Here is a 25,028-nt window from a genome sequence, read left to right as displayed (position 1 = left end):
GCATCTTTTTTTATCTTCTTATAGAGCTGCTGAGGAAGTCTGCAGAGCACACCCTCAATGACATGGTCCAGCTCCTGTTCTCTCGCCTACCCCAGTTCAAGGAGGAGAAGATCTCTGGCCTCAGAAAGGTATTTTAGTCAGAGTGATGCAGTAGAAAGAAAGGAAATGTATACAAGGCAACACTTTACAAATTTTAGAAATTCAATGTCCCACTGGTTTGAGCCTAGAGCTAGGTGAATGTTGTGTTAACTTGAACCCATGCCTAACTGCACATTTTGGGCCCATTTTAAATACAGTTGAACCTGTCTTAAGAGGCTACCCGAGGGAGACAAAAAAGTGGCTGTTATAAACACGGGGCTGCTACAGACAGGGTCTTTAACATGGCATTCTTTGGGTTATATTTTGTTTTTTGTAGTGGTGGTATATGGCAGGTGGTACTTACAGACAGCTGGCCGCCAAGGCAGGTTTGACTGTATACATCTCTTCCATGCTCTACCCTTGTCCATTCAGCTTTTACCAATGGAAGTTCAAGCAGGTTTGAGCAGTAATTGGTCTTCCATCCCATCTTGAAGAGGCATTGTTTGCATCTCACCATAAAAACCCAGGATAACCACTCATTGTTGGGACTTTAACCGAAACAAAACCTTCATAATATAAGAATACATTTGTTTGAAGCTCTTACTTTTCAATATCTTTTTCTTCTTCCATTCCTAATTTCTTCTTCACTATGTGCAGAAAAAAAGAGAGTTTACAGGGGTCGCACTTAACTTTTTTTTAAACTAGCCAGGCGGACTACTTAAAATCAATTTTGACACTGAAGCAATATTTTGGCTAGCCAGACGGACTAGTTACTTCAGAATTTTATGATTTTTAGCTAGTCCGACATGATTTTGGGTGGCCAATGGCCAGCGGACCATCGCCAATTTCGAACCCTGGTTTAATTGGGCATTAAACATTTAAATCAATGGGATTTTAAAAAAAAACATATATATCATGAATAACTGGAATGGTGATTTTCATGATGGTGATGATTGCAATTTTGATTATGTGTGCTGCTATTCTTAATATTTGAAGCTGTATGGAGTTGCTATATATTGCCCGTCACATCGCATGACATGTGAATGTGACTACTTTGTATGTCATTCAAGCCTCAAATCCAAGCTGTCTCGTTCCTCCACAGTTAAAGATGAGGGCAGGTGGTATTGGAGACACCTCCAGGAGACGCCGTTCACGGCAGTCACCCAAGGTGAGGCCGAGGAAGGACAGGCTGTCCACCACACCCATCGAAGAGACCGCGCCGACGCCCTCCCCATCCCACTCTGCCCCACCATCTGGCTCAGCCCAGACCAGTAGCCAGCCTTCAGTGACCCCCTCCCCCAGTCCAGTGGCAGGGGAGTCTGCCTTGGGTCAGACTGCTGGAGTTGTGAAGAGCATTCCAGAGGAGAAGACCGGGGGAGGTGAGTGAATCGATGCAGGGGACTTGACGTCATTTCAGTGGAAAGCATCATTATGCAGGATGCAACTGATATGGCACTAACTATGTAGAACTTCAGAGACAAAAGCTCAGGAAGGTTTTTTTTCATCATGATGAGATAAGGGAATCTGTTGGAGCAATCTTGTGTGAGATTACAATGTATGTTGACTTCTTTTTACCGTCTAACTTTCTTGTTTGTGGTGTCAATTTCAGTCATAAACAGAAGATAGCATTTAATCACATGATGGAAATTGTGCGCTTTTCTATTCATTCGTTATTCAGTGTTGGTCTTGTTAACTGTGGAGTTTAAGTCGGTATATTGGCAATTGTTTTGGGGATTCAGCATAATCTGTCCATTATCATGTTCGCCCATCAGAAAATGTAGTAGATGATGTTGCCAGTCGGGACTCGGAGAGACCCAATTCCCTTGCCCTGTCGGAGCCTCCCGATGGGGCTGTTGACATGAAAGACACCCTGGCATCAGACTGCGAGACACCCAAGATGAGTGGAGTCATCTCTGTTTCTGGCGACCAGAGAAGTGATGAGAGCAAGGTCAGAGAATAATTTGAATATGTCTGCATCATATCAATCGCTTCAACGGAGGAATGTAGCCTCTGTACTGTGTAGTCCTGTACATGTGTCTTTTGAAGAACATCACCTATTGTAATGCTACTTTTTAAATGAACACACCACTCAATGCATGCACTCTAATTGGAAACCAGTGAAAATTATGTCATTATATTTTTTGTTTGACTGTGGGCAGCTGTCTGCATCTTGTACAAGAATAAGAAAGTGATAGCATACATGTGGATTTGTGTGATATCCCTTGTTAGTATGAGTTTCTCATTGTGGCAAGAAGTGTACCACTGTTCTCAGACTTTTTGCCTGAATCCAAGATTTTATTTTTCATCCTCGACAGACTGAGGAGGGAAAGCTGCCGTCGGCAGATCCCGAAAAGGCGGACTCTGGGTGTGATGGAGCAGAAGACACGGAATCGAACACCGACACGGCGTCTCTGCATGAATCAGAATACGTCAACCCACAGGGAGTGCGTTTCACCCCTCAGCAGAAGCAGAAAGATGGTATGGAACAAAAAGAAATGACATTACTGTTCTAGTAAGTTTCCAGTGCATTCTTGTAGGTTTCCAATGCATGGGATGTTATGACAAAACATCATGAATTGTCTTTTGAAGTGCAACTTTTGTGTTATGAAAATCTATCCAGATGCCCATTTTCACTTGGTGCCTACACCTTTACTGTCTCAGAATGCAAGATCTGTGTGTGCAAAACTTTGGATTAACATTCTTGGAAGAGAGTGGGATGTAATTTAGTACTGGGAAGCAGAACTTTACCTTTTCTCTTCTTTACAAGAGGGAAAATAAAGGACAAGAATGGATATGGGGCACATACTAGACATCAAAATCTTAAGTAAATCACGGTCATAGGTATTTGCTTCTAGATATAATTCATTTATAGTTGTCATTAAATTATGCACAAGCAACATGGTGATAAGTGTATAGTTGAATAGTGAAAAAGATCTGGCCAGAGCTAGATATCCTTGCTTTCAGTGCAGGTTAATGGGGAGAGAGATGTATTCTTCACTGCCATGCTTGCCGAGAATGTACCAATGTAGGTCCATGGTTGTAATGAGATGTTTGTGAGAAGAGCCAAATAGACAACGATTATCACAACTGTGCCTTACTTTTTACCTTCATTTCTGCACAGGGGCCGGTCCTCCTGTTCCATATGGCTTGCCCTGTGTCAGGGAGCTCCTTAGGTTCCTTATATCACTCATCAACCCATATGATAGGTAAGTTATGCCTTCTCCAGGATCATACCAACCTTTTATTCTGTCTTCTTTTCTTTATTTATTTCTTTTCCTCTCCATTGCTCTCTGTTGTACTTTCTTTCTCTTTCTCTTGACGACAAAAGATTAACACATTTAAGTGAAGAATTCAAAATTTTGATTATATCTGTACTTCTGTTTGAATAGTTGTTGCAAAGGTATACCCTGTAAGATATGGGAGAGTGAGTTCAAAGGATGGCATGTACAACCTTTTAAGGAAGCAATCAGTCTTGGAATATTAAATGAACTGCTATAGCATGAATCATAAAGTACTGTGCAAAGGATTGATTGTAATGCTGAGTGGATGTATCATGCTTAAAATATATATTTTTTTCCATCCAACCTCTTCTTTCATCCCACAGGCACAACACCGACCTAATGATGCACATGGGACTGAGTCTGCTCACCGTTGGCATAGAAACGGGATGTGATCACATCCCATCTTTCTCTGCCCTCATCGCTCTCGTCAAGGATGAAATGTGCAAGAATCTCTTCGCAGTAAGTGTGCGATGGCAAGGCATTGAGCAAATGAATCTACAAAGCTTTACTTCGATCATCATGTTTGTCTGTGGATGATATATTGTGGTTATTTCTTGAAACTTCTCATTTGTTTGGAGTTACAAAGGCAGGCATTTAAAAGGTGTCTCAACAGTTGAAATCACTGCTTTATAAAGACTCAGATTATGTTTGTAATTTTAGCATTTTGTTTGCTATGAGTCTGCTGTAGCATGTGTAATTTAACTCTTCAGTGTGACAAAAGTTGTGACAGGGTTGCTCTTTCTTTTATGTCAGATGACACTAGTCATTCAGTGGCACAAAAGTTAAAACATTACTTGTATCAGGCACTGATATTCTACTGGTTTTCCAAACTGACAGAATCTGTTGGAGTGAATCATTAGAACATTTTGTTGCTGGGGGTGACACGACTTTGTATTTCACTTTTTTTTTTTTTTTTTTTTTGGGGGGGGAATTACTTTTTTGGATTAAAGGTCAGATAATCATTTAGGTGATGTCCTGTCCAATCCTAACTTACCCCCAAAATAAAGCCACCATGGCATGTCAAATGAAAGGCTGTCCCATTTGATATAGTGCTTTGGCTGCTTTTCTTTTTCTTTTTGTTGTTGTTGCCCTGCTGGACATTTAACATTTTGTAGATAGAGGTCATGTCATCCCAGCGACGATTTGCCAGTGTGTAAAACCACTAATGATTAGCCATCAGTTTGTGTCCCTAAAGCATGAAACCGTTTATTCGTCTCTTTATCATGTGCAGCTTCTTCAGACAGAGAGGCTGTCTCTCTTTGCCTCCTCCCTCCGAGTCTGCTTTCTGCTCTTTGAGTCCATGCGCTCTCACCTCAAGCTTCAGCTTGAGATGTTCATCCAGAAACTGACCGACATCATTGTCTCCGAGTCGCCCCGCATCCCGTACGAACAGAAGGAGATGGCACTTGACACACTGGTCCAGGTAGTTTGCCGTTTATAACGTCTAGTCCTTCCTTTATCGTACAAGGAAGAATAGTTGGGGAGAGGGCGGAAGTCTTGCACACTTTTACCCAAGTTAACATTACTGTTACGTAGAAAAGTATGGGTCACCTCTGAAAAATTATTGCATGCACATTTCATGAGCAAATCAAATTGAACAAAATTCACGAATATAATTATTAGGATGCTTTAGAGAGCTCCCTTTCACCCCCCCCCCCCCCCCACCTACTGTATGTAGTCACAGGACCACTGTTATACAAAAGACAATAAAATGGCCAATTGCATACATTCTGTTCAGGGGAATAGGGATGTCTTTCACCATATACAACTATGGTCAATATAAATACAATGTTGCAACTATCATGATACCAATTATAGTATACATGTATTGATGGTATTAAAGAAAAAACTCTTTTCTCATCATTTACATGCTGTAAATCATTCACTGTGTCCCTCTGCCTGTATATTTCAGCTTTGGAAGATTCCGTCCCTTGTTTCTGAGCTCTACTTGAACTATGACTGTGATATCTACTGCAGCAATCTGTTTGAGGATCTCACCAAACTGCTGTCAAAGGTACGTTGTCACTCAAGCTGCATGCAAATCATTATGACTGGCTGTAGTGCATGCTGTAGACACCATCTGGCTGTTCTTGTTTGTGAAATATGAAACAATTCATTTGCTTGATGAGATGATTGTTGATGTGTGGATTTTGATTATTTCCCATCAAATTGAGCACGTTTCCACATTCATTTTGGAAGGAAGTGTTATCACCATTATGATTATGTAATTGGAGCTGCGTCAATGAGTTATTCAGGTTCAGGTTTGAAATATGAGTTGACAATATAGTGCATGTGATGCTCGGTTCATGTATAAGTTTCTCAGTATTATTGTCAATTCTATTTTTCAAATTTCATTTTGTGGAAGGGTTTTGTAGACATAAATGCTCGACAAAGGGCAACACCCCTGAATGGGCGTAAGAGAAAACAAATGTGTGAAAGAGCAATGGTAAATGAAGTCTAAACTTACAGTGGAATATCTGGCGAAGGTGGGTACTTTGAAAGCATCTACTTAACAGATGTCACACTACTTCCTCATCCCTTTCCCAGAATGCATTCCCAGTGTCAGGCTCCCTCTACACGACTCATCTCTTGTCACTTGATGCCCTGCTGGCCGTGGTGGACAGCATCGAGGCTGGATGCCAGCAGAGAATTCTCTCCACCATGTCCTCCGTCACGTCGGACGCTGCCGAGAGATTTGCCACAACAGCGTCTGATGGGGGAGTCACGATACAGGTGCAGGAGGTGAGTGTTAGACTCCCGTACTGCCCCCCCCCCCCCCCCCCCCCTCCCAGCTGTTATGCAGGAAACAGTCAAAGTCTCATTTGAGCTTTCAGTTTTAAGTTTTCATTGCATATTTATGGGTAATCTCAGCCCCTAGCACCCTCATTGCAAGTAGCCGAGTTTACCCGCTAGGCCGAGTTTACCCATAACTAACTGTACTTTCCAAGGTGACAGATCCCAAAACCTAGACAAATCAGATGTCTTTTATGAATGTGTAGGGATTTTATAGAGGTGAATCAATTTAACTTTTGCCATGCTAGTAATAAACAGCTTTAGGGAATTTGACCTGATTATGTCAATGATGATGATGTCCAAGGTAAAGATGATGATGGACGTGGTGTTGAAGATGCAGATGGTAAAAATTACCATGATGATGAAAGTGATTGTAGTAATGGTGGCAATGAAAATGGCAGTGATGATGGTGATGATAGTTATGAAAGCTGTAAAATTATCTGTGCAGCTATAGATTTAATTTGTACCAATGTTCCAATCAACATACCCATGTCTTTCCCTCCGAGGTTGTCCAGTCTGTACAAATATCAATTTACAGACGAATCTGACTCCACTGTGTGTGTTTCTCATGCTTTTCCACTCGCTAGGCCACTGATGAAAACGACACCGAGTGTGCACCCCAACATGAGGCATCAGAACCTGACTCGGCCCAGGGCCAGAATGCATCCGCTGGTCCACCAACGACAGGGTATGCCATGGGCCAGGTCATGGCGAGTATGCTCAAGGACAAGGAGGATTTAGCAGGTGAGATTAAAAACTTGCGATTTTGAATGATGTTAAATGCATCTGTTAGTTGTATGTGAGTACAACTGTGATGTAAATATAAGGTCAAATGCTGATGTAAATATGTCTTCGTATGGTATTGAACTTCTATTATCTTGATTCATAAATGGAAGAGTTTTTTTTTTGTTTTTTTTTCTTTTTGAATGGACAGTGTAGATGTGTGTAAACTGTGCCTCTAAATTCACATCTTCTGTTTGGTAGTTTTGGTGACACAAAATTATATCTCACAAATGACAAATGACATTTGGTGTCTGGTTTGAGCTAGGACCACTTGACAATGATAGTGTTTTCACTGTACCTTATTTCTCAATTCCCTTTGCTGTGTATGTAAAGCTAATCTAAATGTTCTGTCATCCACACAGAAAGATATTTCTGTGCTTTGATGCTCCCTCTGCCTGTGTTGAACGCTAACGTTGCCTGTTTTTTTTTTGTGACATTTACAGCAAAGGAAAGGAGTGAAGATTCACCGGGGATGAGTGCGAACAGGAAGAAGAGTCGTTACACTCCATCCCTGAGTCTGCCCTCACTGGAAGAACTGGCCAAACTTAAGCACAAGAAGAAGGTGTGTTTACACAGCTGTTGAGTCTTCCAACTTGATATTGATCACAAAGCATATGACAGGATATGGCCATCTTTGCTAAATGTTTGCAACATTTTAAGTTGCATTATGTTTCAATATATAATCCTACGTTTTTATTTTTCATTTTTTGTGATGTGCAACATGCCAGGAGAACAAAGCTTTGTTGAGAAGAGAGCTAATTTTCAATGTTTGAATGACCAAAGTAAAACAAAGTTGTCATAATAAAAGTTGGGTCCCACCTTTTATTAGGACTATTTTGTTGTTTAACATCTCGGCCTTTTCAGAACCGATTTGCATCAAATGAACTTTGAATTCCTCTTGGAATTGTATGCTCTGTAATATTTCATATACATATTAGTGGTTTCTAATTATCTCACAAAAAGTTCAAACCTGAATCCCCGTCTCAACCAAAACTATACAATCCCTTTAATACTTTCTCTGCTTTGCATTCGCTTACTATCTCTTTATACTACCCATACTCTTGTGTTTCCATTCATCTTCTTCAATCTCTTCCCCATGTCCCCTCCCGTCTTGTCCATTGCAGTTGTTCCAGGCGGGCACAGAGCTGTTCAACCAGAAGCCGTCGCGTGGCATCACATTCCTCCAGGAGAACAGCCTCCTGCCCAGCCCCTCCAATCCCGTTGCTATAGCACACTTCGTCAAGGAGAACCCCCATGTGGACAAGAAGATGATCGGGGAGTACATCAGCAGCAAGAAGAATGCCAAGATTCTGGATGTATTTTTAGAGTAAGTGAGAGTGAAATCCAGATGAGGCATAGTTATTCTGCACATGGCTGGGATGGCGTGCATGAAACAGAGATGTTACAATCTGCAGGAATTCCCATCTTTGAGGAATAACTCAAGCAAACCCTCTGAAGTCTTGTAGAAGAAGAAGTGTGTGTGTGCTGAAGTGATTTTATTTTGTTGAAATTATTCAGTCCAAGGATATTGTGAATTGGTACTAGCTAGGATATATGACATGCCTTTCAAACCATCATAAACATTTTCACCAACTTTTCTACAAGCAGTATTCATTGTGCAGGATTCACTATTGAAATTATGCAGACCTTGATGTGCTTCACGTTTGTCCACTTCTCTGTTTTATTTTCACCCTAGTGGTATTCCACTGCATTTAAGTACCTAGAGTACTATCCGTATCTGCTGCCCTGAAGCTGCGTATGTAAATGTGCCTGTCTGTCTCCACTTGTGTTTGGATGTCGATTTCAAGGTTTTCTTCTCTCTCTTCTTATATCGTCAGTCTGTTTGGATTCCAAAACACAAGAATTGATGAGGCCCTGAGGATGTTGTTGGAAGCCTTCAGATTACCCGGGGAAGCCCCTGTCATTCAGCACCTCTTGGAGAACTTTGCAGAAAAGTGGCATGTGAGTACTGCAACTAGTTTCTTGTTATACATAATTTACAACATAATAGATTTTGTGAAATGTGTTTTTTTTTTCAGGATATGTATGCCCTGAAAATTGTCTATTTTTTTTTTTTATAACCAAGGTGAACTCATTGATTCATGTTGTGAGGCATCTTAGATTTGAATTCTCTTTGGGCATTGTATAAAAGCAAATTTACTTTTAAATGGCAGCCACTATTTGCATACACATTTTGGTTGATATTATCTAAATATATCCAAATCCAAATATATCCAAAGATATCAAATCTAATGATTAATGTGAGATGTTTTGTAGCATTTGGGGTTGTCAAGGTCACGTGGGGTTACCTTCTCATATCAAAAGTGAGCATATTCAGAAAATGAGTTGCTGACTTCTTTTTGTTTGATTAAATATATGAAAAGCAAACATGTTGATAGTGCAATGCTGATATTCATACAATAGTGATGCTCTGATGTATGTTAGTTTCAGATATGTGTATGTATTTCAAGGTCTTCACCTCTATATGTCATAGAATGCAAGTACAAATTGTGAGTATTTGTGAATATCCAATTTCATTAACTTCTGCCTCCATTCTAAGGAAATTTGCCATAGATTTGAAACATGATACAAATGGTTGCTGTTAGCAGTTGATTAACCAATGTTGTAACTTGCTTCTCGGGTGAGATAAATCAGGTTCTTACTGCGGATGGACGTCCCAACATCACAATATAGCAGATTTAGTCCCCCTTATGTGATACAGTACCAGATGATTTGATAATCCTTGGAAGACAGTGATTCTTGATTCATGTAAATTTCTTCTTCCCATCGCAGACGTGCAATGGCCATCCGTTTGCTAACCATGATGCTGCGTTCACTCTTGCCTATGCTGTCATAATGCTGAATGTTGACCAGCACAACGACAATGCAAAGAAGCAGAACATTCCTATGACGCTGGCAGTGAGTGTTCACCCCAATTTACCAATATCCTTATATTTTATTTATTTTCTCCTTGTTAGACACATTTAGTTTAGTTTAATTCAGATCATGTTCAGTTTCATTCAGTTCAGTGCAAGCCCTATTTAGTTCAGTTCAATTCAGTTCAACTATACCCACATTTAGTTCAGATAAAAGAAATATTAATCAACATGTAATGTCTCCAAAATGTACATGTATGCCTAAGAACTATATGAAATAACGCTGAAATAACAAGATATTTGTTGGGCAAAGACGAAAATGCGAAATATTAACCAAAAAGGTTCGCATCTCAGAACTTACCTGATCGGGGTCAGGCTAACTCGGACTCGGGGACAACTCGGCCTCGCTTTGACGGCAGGGCCGAGTTGTCCCTCTGGATTGTACAGTGTTGTGCTATGGGAGCGCTTCGCATTCTGGCTGGTCGCAGTTATAGGCCGAGTTGATACAACGTGCACATCAAAGAACCTCTTGCACGCATCAAAGAACCTTTTTTGCGCGCATACAAAATGAACGTGCACCTATGTATAGAATACAGCGATCACGAACTGCTTGTAAATTGTCTGAAATAGGGCTGAGTTGTCCCTGAGACCGAGTTAACCTGGCACCTTCGGGATAAAAGTTGGTATACCGACTTTTACCTTTGATCTCAAAATACTCCAAAGCAACTCATCTTCCCGGCAAATCGCGTCAGCCAGGTAAGTTTCTTGGTAGACTCTTTCGATATATTCCAAGCAAATATGAAATGGTGCAAGACGGGTTCTCAAACCCTTACCAAAACTATGTTTTCACTTTAACAGACTGAAAAATAAATGTTACTGTAACCGGTTGTCCACTCTGATCACTTTAAAAGTGTAGAATTATGTATGGATATAATTTGATACTCATTATGCATTTATTTTTGTTTGCTTGTATTTTCCACTCATCACAGAACTTTAAAAAGAATGTCAGCAAAGTGAACGGAGGTCAGGATTTTGATCAAGACATGTTGACTGAAATCTACAATGCAGTCAAGTGAGTGATGGTTCCTACCTTTTATACCAAGATTTTGAAAGCTATGCTACTCATTTGTATGCAACTAAACTTTGTCTCCAAGATTTCCACTCATAATAAACATTTGCATTGTGATCACATCAGACAGTGATCAACTCGGGGAGCCAAGTGTTAACAGAAAATGCATTATTATATGGCATTTTAGTTCTATGGGGCAGTTTGGGTACTATGGGGCTAAAGGAATGGCTTAATTTATGCCAGCAATTTCAATGGGTCAGAATCAAAAGATTTATCAGTTGAGGTTTTTGATATTGAATATGATTTGTTTTCATGTTGGGGAAAACATTGATCTCTCATCTCTGACCAGGAATGAGGAGATTGTGATGCCAGCTGAGCAGACTGGTATAGTGAAGGAGAATTACCTGTGGCGGATGCTGCTGAAGAGAGGCCACATCACCGACAGCCAGTTCCTGCACATCGAGGAGGGCCGGCTGGACCGGGACCTGTTCCTGCTGGCCTGGGGCCCCACAGTGGCCGCCCTCTCCTTCGTCTTTGACAAGAGTCTGGACGACTCGATCACCCAGAAGGCCCTGGCAGGATTTAGGTATGAGTTTTGTCATTGCACCCCTAAATCCACTCTCTCCATTATTTTATCATTGATGATATATGAACCACATTTTAGGAAATTATGTATTAGGATTGTTCACTGGTATAGAAATAATTCACATTATGGAGGACATTAGTGAGAGTTATCCACTGGTAACTCTAGCCTTGGAATAATTGAAAACAAGAGGCAAAGTCAAGCGTGCTTTGGACTGTTTAAAAGTTACTTAGGGTTGATAATCTCACTGAAGTCCAGACCAGTTAATGCCCATTATTTATTTTAGAAAATGGTGATATGATATGAGTTGTGTGGCATTCATTTTCACAAGATTCCCATGCCAGCTACAGCTCCAAGCTAACTGAACTGCACACAGAAACAGTTGTAATGCATTTGTGATACACAGACAATGCAGCTGACCCCCCAGTCTTTCGAGCTACCAAAATAGCCCAGTCTTTTTAGGGTTAAGTCTTCTCGAACACTATTGGTTTTGTGGTCACTTAACGCCATTATCATTCTCAACCGACGATATGTAGTAGCTATAATCCAGTCATATGACTGGGATCCATATCAATAATTTATGATTTCATAAGATTGTCTATGTTGACCGCATATATCTACAAATCATTACTGTGGAGGAATACGTTTCTTTCATGGATTCAGGAGTCTGTGACTGGTGATATTTCATTTGCACAAGCAATTTACTTCATCATGACCTAATTGTTCACTGTACTATTTTATCCACTTTCTTCTTGCAGGAAATGTGCAATGATCTCGGCCCACTACGGTCTTACCGATGTCTTTGATAACTTGGTTATATCTCTGTGCAAATTCACCACGCTGCTTAATTCTCTTGAGGTGAGCAAGCCATAAAAGATAGATTATAATAAGTCACTGAATATAGAAACCTTTTACCAAGAATGTTGTCAGCTGTAGATGTTGTAAGTTACTTTTCCCTTCCTCACTTGACAGTTGGAGAAAGGAAGATATTTTGCACTTACGAGTGGGCATACTTGTGAAAAATAGATGACTAAATGAGAGAAGACAAATATGAAATACAATATAATTCATATTGCTCAGTGAAAGCAAGATATTAAAATGTGTTCATTTCTACTTTGTAAATTCCTTTGAGAAATGAATGAATTGTTTTATGCCACCAGTGGCAAACTTTACTTATAGCAGGCTCATTGGTATGTAATTGGTATGTTATCTGTGTTAAAAAAGGCATGGTAAAAATTTGGCATGAATTCACAAACTTAACAGCAAAGTGGAATGTTAAGTTCTATGCATGGCAAGTATAAAGAATCCTCCTTGGCTATTGATCTCCTTGTCACAAAGTTTTGGGTCATCATGTCCTCAATATCTTATCTGCATAGACACCAGAGGCAACTGCCATTGCCTTTGGCTCCAACGGCAAGGCCCAGGTGGCTGCCAAGACGGTGTTCAGCCTGGCCCATCGCCACGGGGACATCCTGGCGGAGGGCTGGAAGAACCTGTTGGACTGCATGCTGCAGCTGTTCCGCGCCAAGCTGCTGCCCGCCGAGATGGTGGAGGCGATGGACTTTGTGGATCCCTCGGGACGAATCTCCCTCATCAGGGAGGAGATGCCAACCGTCAAGTGAGTTGACACCTGTCCTCTCGGAAGCATCTTTTGTCCTTACTCTGCTTCTGTAGGAATGGGCTGATCGTTTCTTCAAAATTGGTCACAAAATGATGTTGATATGCTGTCATGCTTTACAGCTTTAATTTGTTGCCTTCAAACCAAACAGGCTTTGTAAGAAGTGGAAAGTAAGTTAGAATATCTGTATTTGGATGTTATTGGATTTCTATATCTTGGATTCTATATAAATTTATAACTTGTTTGGCAAAGTCAGGTTAGAATGATAAGAGCATTAAGTTGCCACTAAAGCCATAGTCTTCTAGGCACCTTAACGCCCTTATTATTCTCAACCGACGAAGTCATGCTGGTATTTTTGTAGATAAGACAGACTTTCAAACTTTGCAGTAAGTTTGTTATACTGACAAATGCGAATAAGTTGAAATTCATTTTTTTTTTATGATAGTGAAAGATTTTGCTCTTTTTAAGTGCATTTTAAAGTTAAACATGAACTTTTCATACAAAGACAGAAACTTTTGTGCCAATTATCCAAACATTGTGAATCCTTGCTTTCAAACTCCAGGTCAGATTCATCACTACTGGGTTCTTTCTACTCCTACTTTACAACGGAGACCTCTGCCCCCAAGGGCCCCACCCCAGAAGACCAGGAAGCTATACAGCAGGCCAGGAACTGTGTGGAGGTAGAACCTCATATTCCTCCTGTAGCACTAATAACTGAGTCTAGTCTTCCACCACCAACACAACACGCACATCAAATTTGTTAATTAGCAAGTTTGTGCAATCTGTGCCCCTGTGTCACTTTTCAAAATAATGGATTTTCACTTGACCAAACAGTACTCAGTGTGTGTTTTCGTAATATATCTAATGTCAAATGATGATACATTTTTGAAGGTGTCTGAAACAGTTATTCTCCCATATTCAGGATTATCAGGAAGAATTTGATTTCAAAGCTGTCATGCAAAATATCAAAAATCTTCTGTTTTTACAGTGATGTACGTTTTGAAAGAGCCAGGAATCCATGGGAAAATATTGAAACATTACATCAGCATATTAGTGACATTACAAGATTGATTCTCCATAGAGGTGTACATTGTGCATCTAACCTAAAATGACAGTGTACACATTATGCTGTAATTCATATTCTAGAAATTCTCATTTCTAGTGCTTACGCAAGACTCACTAAATGGGTCTTTTATCCCCCTCTATTGATAGGATTGCCATCCTGAGCATCTGATCACAGAGAGTAAGTTTCTACGTCAAGAGTCTCTCCAGGAGCTGGTCAAGGCATTGGTGTTTGCCTCCCAGGGACCAGAGGCTGTGGATTCCCTGGGGCTCATCTACGATGAGGAGGCATCCATCTTCAACCTGGAGCTTCTCCTTAGGGTCATCCTGGAAAACAGGTGAGTGCGTTGGTTTGTCAGTATCGCCATCCATCATCGTCATCTTTGTCAGGAACACCAACATCAGCATCGATATCAACATCATTGGTATCACTGTGGGTGCCATCATCACCGTTTTCACAGTAATCTTTAACATCATCATAATTATTGTCACCACCACCACCACCACCATCATCATCATCATCATCATCATCATCATCATCATCATCATCATCATCATCATCATCTTCATGATTGTCGAAGGACACAATCAGCCTGCCTCCTCATCAACATGGAATGAACTGCCATAAATTTTATGAAATTGGGTTTGAACTTAACTTGTAGATAGAGTAAGATCCCGTGTGGATCAGGTTCTTGTCAAGAATGTTATGCCCAGAGGATCAGACCCATTTGTTATGTTATTTCTTTTTACATTTGTACATTAGGTTTCGTTGTAGCATGGAGCAAAGCATTCAGCTGGCATTGAATAGGAAATGTCACATGTATCGTCAGCTGAGTCTACAATCTGGAAATAATGTTTGCTATTGCATCTTTTGCGTATACAGAGACCGGGTCAGTGCATTCTGGACATCTGTGCGTGATCACTTCTACTCTCTCGTTGCGACAGTCTCAGAAACCAGTTACCTGGTAGAACGCGCCATCGTGGGACTGCTACGACTTGCAATACGCCTTCTCCGCCGAGAAGAATTTTCAGCTCAGGTGAGAGCAGCTTTTGAAAATCAGGGCAGTGATTTGGCTCTGTACGAAGTGTGTCTACCTCCAAATCTATGTGACCCTGGTCTGATTCCTGATTCTAGCTGAGCAATGTTGAGTGTAATCCTAGGCAAAAGACTTTATCCCTCCAGTAGGACATATAATGTAGGTCCCGTGTGTGAGAGACTCACAACCCACACATGTTGAAGATCATGCTTTGCTAATTCATTACAAACAGCAGGGTGCATAACTCGCAGATGTGTTTTGCCTCAAATCCAACTAGACCCCATGGAAGACCAGCTAGTGCAGCTGAATATGGGCTATCTAGCCATCTTCTCAGATGGAAAAAAATAAAAACAAACAAACCTCCTTTCAATGTTTCATGCCTTTTTTGAAATTTATTTTTTATTTATTTATTTATTTTTTTTGGTTGTGTCATTAGTGATACAATTGATGAATTTGCTCATTTGAGAACTTCCCATCCACATCCGTGTCCAGGTACTCACTTCCCTCAGGATGCTGCTTCTAATGAAGCCAACGGTCATCTTCAGCAACTGTCGGCAGATTGCCTTCGGGCTGTACGAGATGCTGCGCACCAATGCAGCCAACATCCATTCCTCCCAGGACTGGTACACCCTCTTCACACTCCTAGAGTGCGTTGGGGCTGGGGCAGTCCCCCCAGCCATCATGCAGACGGCTGCAGCCCAGGACAACGTCAGTGCGGCTGAAGCAGAGCGCTCCCTAGTGGACCCTGGTGAGAGACCGGTCAAAAGAGGAGAGATTGAAATTTTTTTTCCCCATTAACTCAAAGACTCAACACCCTTTTGTGTTAATGTTATTTTTGGGAAACTGCAGTATTTGTTCTGGTGTACTGTCAGTAAGATAGTGTAGAGTTTTATCACGATCTGCAGACAAATGTGAATAAAATATGCAATATTAAAGTCTTATGAATTACTTGAAATAGTGATAAAGATCACAGTCACATGCTTAAAGTAGTTAGGATAATATATATATTTTTTTGAGTTTCACTAATCCATACTTCTGCTAATTATGTAGCAGGTGATGTATAGAGTGAGAGAAACAAGAGTTTCTAAAAGTAGGAAACACTTTGGCCCGAATTCACGAAGGTGGTACAAATGAAACCATGGTTTAAACCATGGACAAAAACCATGGAGCGCCAAGTGTCGCACGGAATATTTCGTTATGAAATTGGTCATTTTGTCAGCAAAATGACCGTTTCGTTAACAAAAATATAATTTCGTGGACGAAATGTTCATTTAGTAACAAAATGTTGTCATTTCGTTACAAAATAATCATTTCATCGACAAAATGACGGATTTCGTAACGAAATATTCCATGCGACACTTGGCGCTCCATGGTTTTTGTCCATGGTTTAAACCATGGTTTCATTTGTACCACCTTCGTGAATTCGGGCCTTTGAGGTGATATAGGGAAGTAAATGATCTGTGTGTTTGATTACAGAACAAAAGTTTTTAATTATGAAACATTGCTTGCATTAGAAAACACTGCATATTGATGAAAATGAAGTTGGTGTCTTCTGCTTTAAGATTCAACAGATGTGATTTCAGGACTCTGAATCAGTGTTAATGAGACGTTACTGAGTATTTTGCTCAAGCAGTTGGCCCCACAGTGACTGAAAATGAAGATAATTTATGTTCATATTTTGTCTGCACTGTTCTGAAGGGTTGAAAACTTAATGTACCAGTCTTTCCGATTCCCGCCAATGTTCTCTTGCTGCAGATGCTCAGTCCGACAGCGAGTTGTCGTTAGCAAGCCAGGATACGCTCCCCTCCGATCCAGGCTATACGTCAGACAGCGAACTTTACCGGAAGCGAAGTGGCAGTGAATCAGACGGCAGTGGGGGTTGGCTCATGGTAAGTTTGCTACAAATATAATGTACCTAATACAGATGGCTTTCCAAAAACCAAGCTGTAGCAGCAGCTAATTTGCAGCAACAAAATATATGTGTGTGTTTGTTTTTTTTTTGTCTTTAAAGGTATTTGAAATAATTGTCCTTTCCTGACAATTGTGTGGAATGTATAATGAGTAGTGACCTATCCTTTATCTCATCACTTTGTTGTGAGAAATATGTTTTATTTTTGTATGTATCAGATTCACATTATGGGCATAATGCGAGTGAGCTCACACTCTCACCGCTCAGTTATTTACGTCTCTGTAATCTTTCCTGTCTAACACTGGATGTTCTTAAGTTCATGTTTTCCAAAAACATCTTAACTCTTATCGGCTGTACATTGTATACATTTCACCGTATGGACAGCTTCCATGTCTCATATGCATCTTTGGCTTTGAGATCCATGAGGAAAAAAAAAATTTAAAAAAAAGTCAGATTGTGATGAATACACTGCATATTTCTACCTGTAGGTGAAGAAGTCAAAAGATGGCTCCAGCAAGCAGCCATTCAACCAGTTCCAGATCGCCGTAGAGATGGACATTTGTCACCATGACACCAAGTCCCTCACCAAGTGTTGCGAGTCCCTGGCATTCCTGGTTCGCGATGCTGCCCACGTGACTCCGGCAAACTTTGAGTCATGTGTCCATGCTATCAGGATGTTTGTGGAGGCAACTGTGAATGGAGGTAACAGAGATTAAAATTATATCTAAATTACAAAGATTACTGTAAAACCAGAAACATTTGTGACATGAAACTTTCTCAAATTGCCACCGGCATTCAAGGCATTGTGCAGACAAGAATTTTTGTGTACACTTTACTTTCACGAATCTTGGTCTCTTGCGAAATTCGTGAAAGTTTCGTACACATAAAATTTCTGGTTTTTAACAGTATATTCTCAATTACGTGTTCCGTTATTTGTGATGACTTATTTCTTTGTGTTTGTAGTAAATGAATTGACAAATGGGAGAAAGTGGAAAATGGAAAGAGTTGCCCTATTTACTTGTTCCTCCATGTGTTGGAGAATGTAAATGATCAGACATATAAGATCTGTGCCTACTTTGTTAAAAAAAAAAAAAACAAGTCAACAAATTATGTAAACCAGAGTTTCATTTCCATTTTTCTTTGCACTTGTGAGGAATTTACATGTTTTAGTAGTTAACTTTTAAAATTTGTTTTACTGAAAGTTTTAAAGAATGGCCCTTCTGAGTCAAAGGAGATGAATGCAAAGAGAAATTTTGCATCATGTGCATGTAAGAGAGTGGTGTATGAGAGTTTCTTCAAAGGTAATTTTTTTCTGACTCTCCACTTGAGAAAGGGTATAGTGCATTCATCGTCATCATTATAATCATCATCATCATCATCATCAACATTGTATTACATTATATCTTTATTCAGGCAAAATTAGGCATGAGCACAGGAGGCACCGAGAGCGAAAGCCAACCAAACCTTCCAAAGGCAGTACTAAGGGCAAAGGTCGTGATGTTCCTAAGACGCGGTCAGTACCAGAGAAGATGTCCCAGATGTCGACGGATGGTGATGATGGTGATGATGACGGACCACCTGGTGGATACCAGGCTCTGTCCATTCAGGTTAGTTGTTGGTCATGGTCTGTGTAGGGGAATGAAGCTGTGTGGTGACTTAGTCTAACACTAGCTCCAACTTTTTTTTTCATTTGGCATTAATAGAGGGAAGCCCCCTACCCCCAAAAGCAAACAAACAAACAGACATACAAACCAAAAACAGAACCCAAACCCAAACCAACGTTGTAGGATATCCATTATTGAGTTGTCATGCTAATGATTGTTGAAATTTGTGGACACCCTGATGATATTCTGTATCATTCATGCCTTAGGACCTGTAGTGCTATGTTTAGCCTTTGTTTGGAATTGGGAAGAGTACAATACAATTCTAACTCTGGTAGAGACTAGATTTCCAATGTCAAGTTGATACAGGCTATATTCTCTACATCGTGGGAGACGTCTAGCGCTGTCGTGCACATGCAAGAATTTAGGGCTTCACTAACACGTGCTAGAAGAATCAGTGATTAAAGCCCTGTTTTCGCAGTGCACATGAACAGCATGTCATATTTTAGGCTGCAAAGATCACTCGACCAGCACAGGGGTTCGGAGGTGTCGTCAATTGTTCACAGCTGTTATGTTTAGTTTGGTGGGAATTTAAAAAAAGGTGTGAAATTCTTGCAAACGGTTTACATCTCCATTGCTATGGCGCATTTGGATAAAAACTTTTCCGAATATTGGACTTTGCAATTTTTTTGATATTCCAATCCTTTGCAAATCATTCACATTCCCTGTGAAAACAGGCCGTAAGTTTGTCATTGCCACTACCAACCTCCCTATATACAGTGTCAATGGCATGATAGATTGTTGTCAAGTGAGGGTTCAAGTATTCTGTTTGTATTATTATCGTGTGACATACAGCTCCTGGACCTCATGCACACTCTTCACACCAGAGCAGCGTCCATCTTCAGTTCGTGGGCCGAGGAGGAACAGCGGGAGGGTCAGCAGGTCACTATAGATGCCGGGGCAAGTGCCCTGTGGGTCAAATGCTGGTGTCCATTACTACAAGGTGTGTAACTGGCAATGCGTTTTTTCCTTTCATACTTCATATATTAAAAATGGGTTGGGACATATTAATTACAGGATTCAATAACCAGTAGGAAGTGTTATTTTTTTTTTCTTCCTCATAGAAGTCAAGATGGAAGAACACAAAAGTGCTAGAGTGGATTCCCGTTATAACGAAGTCGTCGGGACCGGCAGCTTTCTTTCGTTATATCAAAATTTCATTGTAACCGAAGAAATGAACAATAAAAATACATAGAGTGGATAACATTGCAGCCTGAAATTTTACTTCGTTATAACCGAAATTTAGTTGAACCGTGTTTGTTATAATGGGAGTGCTTTGTACTGACCTTCAGTTTTACTGTTTTACTGCTGTTTAGATATCTACCAAGTGTGGTATATCAGCATGTGATTTGAATGTGGCAGTCAAAACTGTAGTTATGTCTACAATGTAGAAAATATGATTTCCTGAGCCTTCTTGGCAACATGTTCAGTATGTTTGTCATTTTGGTGATTTCTTTGTGATTATTTTTTTTAAACACCTTTCCACCCCCTCTTTATGTGAAGTCTGCCATAGTTGATTTATGTCAGCATTGCTCTTGCCATATTTTGAATCTAATATTTTCTTTTCATATTTATGTTCATGAATAAGTGTGGAATAGAATCAGTTACGAAGATAAGTAATTTGGGAAGTAATGTTCTCATGTTCACAGGCATTGCTAGGTTGTGCTGCGACACACGGCGACAGGTGCGCATGCAGGCGCTGACCTACCTGCAGAGGGCGCTGCTGGTGCATGACCTGCAGACGCTGTCGGCCGTGGAGTGGGAGTCGTGCTTCAACAAGGTCCTCTTCCCCCTCCTCTCGCTCCTCCTGGAGGATAACCACGATCCTGTCGGCATGGAGGAGACGAGGATGCGGGCAGCCACCCTCCTCTGTAAGGTGAGGAGATGAGGGAAGGGCGGAGATGTGTGGTGGTAGTGTGGCGTTAGACATTATTATTATGAGACCTCTGGTGATATCAAGCATGATGGTAGGATGATGGTAGTCATGTCTATCATAGAATTATGGAGGTGGATGATGGTAGTCTTGTCTATCATAGAATTGTGAGGGTAGGATGATGGTAGTCTTGTCTATCATAGAATTGTGAGGGTAGGATGATGGTAGTCTTGTTTATCATAGAATTGTGGTGGTAGGATGATGGTAGGCATGTTTATCGTAGAATTGTGAGGGTAGGATGATGGTCGTCATGTTTATCATAGAATTGTGGTGGTAGGATGATAGTAGTCTTGTTTATCATAGAATTGTGGTGATAGGATGATGGTAGCCGTGTTTATTATAGAATTGTGTGGTTGGATGATGGTAGTCATGTTTATCAAAGAATTGTTGAGGTAGGGTGATGGTGATCCTCTTTATCATCACATTGTGGTGGAAGGTGGAAATATGGTGACCAGTCTTATTGTTCATGTAGTTTTCTGTTTCAATTTGATCATGCACAAGTTGAGATGCTCTCCTATGAGCAACCCATTGGTCACACAAAGTACAGGCAAATGTGACCCTATGGGCATCTGTTCATAATAATTACTGGTAATGGAAACATTTTTATGCCCCTAATCCTACAGGTCTTTCTGCAACATTTGACACCTCTCCTCTCTCTTGCCACCTTCACTGCCCTGTGGCTGACCATACTGGACTTTATGGACAAGTACATGCATTCCGACAAGAGTGACCTCTTGGTAATTATCACTGTACTTTTGTGAGTGTGTGAAAGTATGAACTTTACAGAGGAAGTTGTATGTCTCACATTATTTTGTCAACTCTTATGTCAGACATGTTTGTATTGAACGGTGGTGCAGCTGAGAATATGACTATGTGAGCATAAAGTGACCCTAGTATTTTTTCATTATAGGTCTAATCATTTGTGAATAACAATGTTGACTTCTATTTTATATCAATCGTCTGCCTCTTACAGATTAATTCGACAAATACCTTTTGTTCATGATGTGAAAATGACTGGACATAGAAGTGAAACTGAGAATGGGCTCCAACAACCATGATGAGAGTGTTGAAAAAGATGTTCTCACAACATCCAAAGGATAGTTTGTGTAATACAAGCTGAGTTGTTCTCTAAGACGGACATTCCTGTCAAATTTTTCTCCCCACCCGTCTAGTATGAGGCAATCCCGGAGTCCCTCAAGAACATGCTGCTGGTAATGGACACCGCGGGGGTGTTTCAGTACCCCCAGCCAGGTCTGGAGTCCAGCGCCCAGTCCCAGCTGTGGATGCACACGTGGGAGCGAATAGACTGCTTCCTACCGGGCCTCCGCAACCAGGTCTTCACCCCTCCAGAGGCTGGTGAGCTCTTGGAGTACTAGTCAGACAAATAGCAGTCCAAAGATCTATGTCTACTCATCTTTTTGGAATGGTCTTTCACTGAGGATCTAAATCAGAAGAATCCAGAGAACCTCTTGTTTTAACTTTAATATAAGTGACTCCTGTTATACTGAAGTCTGTGGGACTGGCAGTTTTCTTGCATCATATTGATACTCTGTTATATCCAGACAAATCAAGTATATAAAGATATATAGATAACAATTTTAGGACTTCAATTTTTATTTTGTTGAAACAAAATTTCGTATGATTATAACCATATTGGTTATAACGAGAATGCACTGTATGTATTATGTAAATCGCTCTAATTATGTCCCTTGGCGCCTCAGAATAGGTCACTAGATTGATGGCGCATTACAAATGCTCTGTGTACATAGATACCTTGGCAAAACCCCACCTATGATGAGAGTTGTGGCAGCTAGACCTCACCAAGAGGCCACAGCTGCTAAGTTTTTATGACCTCAATATACATCGATTACAAGAAATTATATTCTGAGGGGGAAGCTGTGGACTGCTATTCTCAAACCTATGCATTTGATATCTAGTGTAGCTATTGACTCTTATACAGCCTCAGTGACACAAAAGAGTGCAATGGTAATGAGATTTGTTTGCCTTTAGATTTATCTTAGATTGGTTGTTTACCGGCAGTATTCCTTCAATGTTTTCCTACCCACAGTCCCTGTTGCCAAGCCCAAGTCAGAAGCAGATGTGCCAAAGCAGGACGTCATCCCTCGTGATGGGGCTGTCAGTCCGGTGCAGAACGGTCCCTCAAAGTCCCCCTCTCCAGGTCAGTGTAAGGTCCATTGCTGATCCAAATCGTCAAGTGGACATCACGTCTAAACCTCTTCCTGCTCTCATCTCGGCTGCCTTTGTTGAATGTGTAGTGCATTGCCAGAAAATTTGCCCTGAGCAGGAAGAAGTCCATGTGGGCTAACTTTACAATGCAATTCAGAAAACATTAGTCTGTTCATTTACATCTGTCATTTAAATCTGTCATCGGCTAACTGATGGTAGATAAGAGTTTGAGGCTATGCTGTTGGCTCTGTCAGAATGCATTAGTAATGCAGAAAGCACGTAATGATGTACTCCAAGAGTTTCCTTGCAGAGTTCATTGTGTACATATTGTGTACAACAATTCATGTCTTCCACCATCTCAGTAGAGCTCATTCTATATGTGTGTGCTATGTTTTACAATACTCAGAGCTTCTTTTGAGACTTTGTTGTGTGTCTGTATGTCATGGTTCCTGTGTTGTCTTCTTCTTTTCGTGTGTAAGAATGATCTTATCCTTTCCGTTTACCTCCTAGATGCTGAAAAGGCTGCAGTCCAGTCTCCCACCACTCATGAGACGAAGCCAGCATCCCGCTCCACCACCCCGTCTCCATCACCCTCACCCCAGCAGGCCGTCTCTGATGCACCATCGTCCCAGAGCCCCTCCCCGCCCACCGTAGACCCCGCCCCCATTCCAACCATGCCCGTGCAGCAGTCCAACATCATCCTGCAGCCGCCCCTGCCCCACCTTGTGCCGCCCGGTACGGGCAAGGAGCTGGGGGCACCATTCCAATCCTGCTGGACCCCAGCGTGCTGCAGGGGTCCACCGTCCCATTCATCGCCGTCTCTCAGTCCCAGACGGCCACCACGGGTACCACGTGATAGAAGGGCACCTGCACAGCAGCCATGCGTTGTCCCACATTGGCCCCTTTCCCTTCAGGTCCAGTTACCAGCCCTCATCACTGCATGCATGCCTGTGATTTGATCCCACCTCCACCATCATCGCACACACAGTCAAGTTAGTTAGGAGGTCAAAACTTTCACGCAAAGTGCATGTGGTATTATACAGAGCCTTAGCAGCAAACATTGTCATTTGTCTTGATCAAGAAGGAAATCACAAGTTATTTCAGGAAACCATTGAAAAGGTATAATGATATTGAGCAGATTTTTCTATAGTCAGGCACCTTGCATCAATCAACCAAGCATGCTATCAGAGTGACCCTATGTTTCCTTGACCCTGATTTCTCCCTGATCATATCGTACCAATTGCATTTCTCGTTAACTCATATATTGCCCTGCCCCTTTTCTAGCAAAATGTATTTATGAAAGTACAATAATGCAGCTTTTATCATTACTTGGTAGTTAGTTTGGTTCTGAGCAAATCACAAATGTCAGACTTCTTAGCTCCACTACTATACTCCTCTCCTGAATAGCATGAAGGATATATACCTCTCTGTGTCTGATTCAAGACCACAGGGGTAAGGACATTAAAATATCTGGTTCCACAAAGGTGGGGAGATATCACAGACGTGGCAGGCTGGAGACAGGTCATGGACGAAATGGAGTGTTCAACCCAAAATGAGTGTGGGAAGTGGATGCTAAATGGTAATAATGATGTCTGATCCCTCTGGGTATCTGGTGGAGTATCAATAATCATAAGAGCATCTTTACATGCCCTGGTTTTAGCCTTACACTCTGGATACTGTACTTTCTGGGGGGGGGGGGGGGGGGGTATGATCTAGCTTTACCTGTACTGTTCTACCCAGCTGTGCTTTGAAGACTAACAAATATTTCCTGTATTCCTGTAAACAAGAGGCAGGTTTAGTCTGTGAAACTTCAGTGTCCATACTGTCTTGTCCCTGCTCTCATCCTCTATACCTGATAGCAATGTACAAATCATTATTGATAAGTAAGGGGGCAGGTAGGCCTGTCTGTCAGGTCACTTTTCCAACTTGGCACTGGTGTGAGGTACAATATATTGCTTGTGAAAGACAGACATTGTAGCAGCAATGGGGGCAAATCTTTATTCCTTGCCAAAAGTGTATGCCCACTTGGAAGTGGCCAAGCCAGGGCTGAATGGAGGATTTTCAGAAGCACTTGCAGGTCCAGAGGATGATGAACCAAGTGCAGAAAAAAAAGGGTTGTCATGGTTATCGGATGACATCTTGACCATACATGAAGAGG

The 25,028-nt window shown here is 41.1% G+C and overlaps 1 protein-coding gene across 1 annotated transcript in view; it reads left to right on the top strand.

Annotated features, from left to right (window-relative positions):
• LOC139738665 (Golgi-specific brefeldin A-resistance guanine nucleotide exchange factor 1-like) overlaps positions 1-23,726 on the top strand; it is a 47,079-nt gene extending 23,353 nt beyond the window's left edge. Inside the window, 32 exon segments of the mRNA XM_071649279.1 lie at positions 25-128; positions 1,181-1,457; positions 1,851-2,026; positions 2,394-2,556; positions 3,200-3,284; positions 3,683-3,818; positions 4,591-4,782; positions 5,272-5,373; positions 5,907-6,101; positions 6,740-6,896; positions 7,379-7,497; positions 8,060-8,262; positions 8,774-8,897; positions 9,729-9,854; positions 10,801-10,883; positions 11,230-11,466; positions 12,222-12,321; positions 12,840-13,081; positions 13,644-13,761; positions 14,294-14,481; positions 15,027-15,180; positions 15,673-15,928; positions 16,936-17,069; positions 17,578-17,791; positions 18,503-18,696; positions 19,546-19,693; positions 20,400-20,626; positions 21,307-21,420; positions 21,856-22,039; positions 22,752-22,862; positions 23,381-23,617; positions 23,620-23,726. Of these exon segments, the coding sequence (XP_071505380.1) occupies positions 25-128; positions 1,181-1,457; positions 1,851-2,026; positions 2,394-2,556; positions 3,200-3,284; positions 3,683-3,818; positions 4,591-4,782; positions 5,272-5,373; positions 5,907-6,101; positions 6,740-6,896; positions 7,379-7,497; positions 8,060-8,262; positions 8,774-8,897; positions 9,729-9,854; positions 10,801-10,883; positions 11,230-11,466; positions 12,222-12,321; positions 12,840-13,081; positions 13,644-13,761; positions 14,294-14,481; positions 15,027-15,180; positions 15,673-15,928; positions 16,936-17,069; positions 17,578-17,791; positions 18,503-18,696; positions 19,546-19,693; positions 20,400-20,626; positions 21,307-21,420; positions 21,856-22,039; positions 22,752-22,862; positions 23,381-23,617; positions 23,620-23,726 (5,207 nt within the window).
• The last annotated feature ends 1,302 nt before the right edge of the window (positions 23,727-25,028 follow it).

Source organism: Diadema antillarum, unplaced genomic scaffold, assembly GCF_040938485.1.
Source record: "Diadema antillarum isolate AM-2024a unplaced genomic scaffold, OU_Dant_1.0 seq00000764_RagTag, whole genome shotgun sequence".
NCBI lineage: Eukaryota > Metazoa > Echinodermata > Echinoidea > Diadematoida > Diadematidae > Diadema > Diadema antillarum.
The sequence above is the reverse complement of the archived record's forward strand: the minus strand, read 5'-3'. Positions and strand labels throughout refer to the sequence as shown.